General features: G+C 41.5%; 1 protein-coding gene across 1 annotated transcript; it reads right to left on the bottom strand.

Annotated features, from left to right (window-relative positions):
* Positions 1–893: 893 nt before the first annotated feature.
* setmar (SET domain and mariner transposase fusion gene) lies at positions 894–3502 on the bottom strand. The gene is made up of 2 exons (XM_036559743.1): positions 3309–3502; positions 894–2038 (listed from the first exon to the last, which is right to left on the bottom strand). Exons 1-2 carry the CDS (start codon positions 3405–3407, stop codon positions 1253–1255), a joined length of 885 nt encoding a protein of 294 aa, XP_036415636.1. The 5' UTR covers positions 3408–3502; the 3' UTR covers positions 894–1252.
* Between the last annotated feature and the right edge of the window lie 205 nt (positions 3503–3707).

Raw genomic sequence — 3707 nt, 5'->3', positions numbered from 1 at the left:
AGGGCCGGATTTAAGAATGGAGACTTTGCTGAAGTGGGTCACTTTGGCCCCCTCCATCAGCGGCTGGGGAGAAAGATCTGTTACTATATCCAAACACCCAAAGGCTCTTTTTAATTGCTTATTACTCCTGAGCTTTGGGTCCAATGAAAAGCTTCTGGTGCCCTTAAAGGGGAAGGCGACTCAAAAATGCATCCAGGAAATGAGCAGCGCATAGAGATTCTACTTGTTTTATCACAACTGACCAATAAGCTGTAGGGTAGAGGAGGCTGATCGGAGCATATAAAGTTATCATTAAGAACTTTGCAGATATACTGCACACTGCAACGCTATTGTAATATATGTAGGTTAAACATATAATTGTGCTGAACTTGGTGATAATGCAGGAATATAAACATTCAGTAAGTTAATCTGAATACAACTGCCAAAGAGTGAGAAAATGACAAAAAATCTCTCATTAAATGTCTTTAAATGTCAGTGCATAGATAGAATTGCTGCTACAATATTCAGTGTAACATTCAATAAATTAATCTGAATTTATTTATAATTGTCTAAGAAGAGAGATACAAACACAACACTAACTCTGCAGCAACAGCTCATTAATACATACAGACTCATATGTACTGATAAGAAACTACCCTATAAACTGGTAGTGCAACGCTACTGTATTTCCATGTGCATTAATTATGGAAATTAAGTTAAATCAGTTAAAGGGGAATTTCACTGATTTTTCAAAATTTCTGAGTCACTCAGAGTGGTTTGATCTGAAATGGTTCATTGTAGAAAAACTTACAGACTCAGATTTCTTTACAGTGGTGGTGATGGGAACCAGGGGTCACATTGTGTACAACACAAATATAACCATTTTATTTACTATCCAAAACTACCAGTGAACCTACATGTGTCTTCTGAGTTCTATATGTAATGATGATGATGGTGAAATATTCATAAATCTGAAAAAAAAATAGTTTTCTTTGGGGAATATTTTGCTATAAAACGCCCTGCACATATCTGCTCAAAACTATCAGACATCGGCCGGCATAGTGGTAACCATTTAACATAATAACTTTCTGTGAGGGAACTTTCAGACGTCTGGTTCCCATCAGCACCACTGAAAGTTTCTCTAGAATGAAGCTTTTCACATCAAAACACTCTGAATGACTGGTTTACATATTAAAGATTTTATCATGCAGAAATTCTGGTGGAATTCCCCTTTAATTTGAACAGAATTGTAAAAGAGGGAAAATCTGTCTTATTAGTGCAGGACTGAGATGTCTAAAGGTAAAACTCCAGTGCAGTTCGGTGCTCCACAGAGACATACTTTCCTCTGGGGAGCTCCAGGTTCAGTCTGAGGTCCCAGTCTGTGTGAGTGTGTCTGCGTGCTGGTGACGTGTCCTCCAGCATAGTCGAAGGTGAGCTCCTCGCCCGCCTCTACGTCTCGGCTGGTGAACAGCGCCAGCCTGGGCACCAGCGAGTGCACACGCACGGGCACCATCACCAGGTTAGGCTGGCATGAGTGGTTCAGAAAGCGACCCACGTTGCCCACAGCGGCCGGGTCCACAAATGTCCGGCTAAGCTGCTGCCTGCCCCCGTGCTCCTGGACGGCGATGATGTAGTTCATGTGCTCAGCGGTTTGGGACAGCTGCCTCCTCCGGGCCTCCTGGAAGCCGATCACCTCCCCAGCGTACTCACAAACGAAGCAGCCTTGTGGGATCGCTTCCAGAGCCAAAACCCCCCAGCCGCGGTCCTGAGTACGAAACACTCCCAGACGTACACGCACCCCGTTTTGGACCAGGCGGGATTGGCAGGCCTCGCTGCACTCACACAGGACGTTACACTCAAACACAGGCTGGTTGTAGCCCAGGCTGGCCTCCTCTTCTCGCTGCTCCACCAAACAGCCCTCGCTGGTGTAGGCCTGCCCGAAGCACAAGCACGGGCAGCTGTCCGGCAGGCAGGACTGCGAGCGGCAGGAGCAACCAGGGAGGGTCACTTCGCTCGGGTCAATGTCACAGCCTGGACCCTGAATGTTCTCTGGACTGTACTGCAGTGCACACATAAAAAAACAGCATTAGTCTCTAGAATAAACTTAATGTTCACCCACAACAACTGCAGACACAGTATTCCTTTATTAACATGAAGACTTTATGTTTGGCTCCTATAAATAACTGAGTGACCATTACGAAAGCATGGGTCCAGATACAGACCCTTGCAGTTTAAGGGGTTCAATAAAAGAAGCCCTCTCTGACTTTAAGGGACCAATTTTGAAACAATATCAAACATCTATAAAAATAAACAGTCAAAATAGTGTACAGAATAGAACTAAGCATCTGAGGCATCTTGTCTTTTTTTATATTGTTTATAGTTCGGCTTCATCGTTTTCAGAGCCATTCCAATCTGTGTAGTATATAATCAGAGCTCCGTAGAATCAAGGCATTTTATCAAATATTGAAAATGTCACTGAAACCTGACCTCATAATCAAAAATAGTATTAAACCTTTAAACCTGTTAAAGGGCCCATATCAAGAAAAAACAACCGTTTCCCGTTTTTTCCTGAAATAAGAGTTTGATATCATATGTAAGCAAAGTTTTAAAGTGTACCCTCCCATGTCCATACATCAAAAAAAGCTGTCAAAACACATTTGTGAGGTCACAAAAACACATTTGCATATTTTAGCCTAGAGCAGCTTAGCTCCGCCCACTCACACTAAAATGTGTTTCAGCCTGGACATCTTTTGGAATGAGACGCAGTGCAAGACACAGTTACAAAAACAGCCTGTTTAATTCTAAGGCAAGGCCAGTTTAGTTATACAGCACATTTCATACACATGAATTCGGTTCAACATGCTTTAAATATATAAAAGCAAAAAGATTATCAGAAAGGAAAAATAAAGGGACAAAGAAAGGTCGGAAAGTGGTTGTGTAAAAAATATTTTTGACTATTTTTAGTTCATATAAACACAAACATGTCTACAAACACAAAAATAACAGCATATGGGCTCTTTAAACAGCATTTATATAAAACAAGGTGATGTAATAATATTTAATGTTTAGCATTTTAAACTCTACATCATCAAACCTCGACTTAAATGGACTGTACTGAGTGTGCGCCAGTGTGACTGTGCTGCCATCTAGTGGCTGTTAAAATAACTACTGCGCAGCACGCACTCAAAAACAGGGTTAAAATGCACTAAGCAGGCACATAAAGACTCGCCTTCAACAGAAACAAGTGTTTAATGCTTCAACATTTACGAATATATATAATATCCCGTGTAAGGCGAGATTATATAAGAGTAAGAGATGAAAAGCAGTGCCTGGAATTTGGGGAACGCGTCCTCGGGCTCACTGGTCTCTATCAAAACGGGAACGTTCTCCAGACCCCCGCTTAAATCCCGACCGAACGAGCGCTTCATGTCTTCTTCAGCACAGAGAGGACTTTAATACACAACATAATAAACCATCACTGGATAAACTAAAGCAACACGCTACGGCAGCAATACGCATCGGATACAGAAAACGGAAGTATCGTAACCAATATAATTCAAAAGTAAAGTCCCTATTGAAAGATCCCTGAACTGAACCAATGGTGCTGCCTTTAAACTGGTAATATACAGAATTTTAACGGTTTAGAGATTTAAAGGAATTTTAGGGAAACTGAACCAATGGCATTAAACAAAAAAAGAGTTTTTGAGCTAACTGTATATATATATATA

The sequence above is a fragment of the Colossoma macropomum genome, unplaced genomic scaffold, assembly GCF_904425465.1.
Source record: "Colossoma macropomum unplaced genomic scaffold, Colossoma_macropomum, whole genome shotgun sequence".
In the NCBI taxonomy this organism is placed as follows: Eukaryota; Metazoa; Chordata; class Actinopteri; order Characiformes; family Serrasalmidae; genus Colossoma; species Colossoma macropomum.
The sequence above is the reverse complement of the archived record's forward strand: the minus strand, read 5'-3'. Positions and strand labels throughout refer to the sequence as shown.

Excerpts from the sequence above, each read along its gene's own strand:
- setmar (XM_036559743.1), bottom strand. The coding sequence starts at position 3,407 with ATGAAGCGCTCGTTCGGTCGGGATTTAAGCGGGGGTCTGGAGAACGTT. Across the intron at positions 2,039-3,308 it reads ACGCGTTCCCCAAATTCCAG|TACAGTCCAGAGAACATTCA; the intron begins GCACTGCTTTTC and ends TGTGCACTGCAG.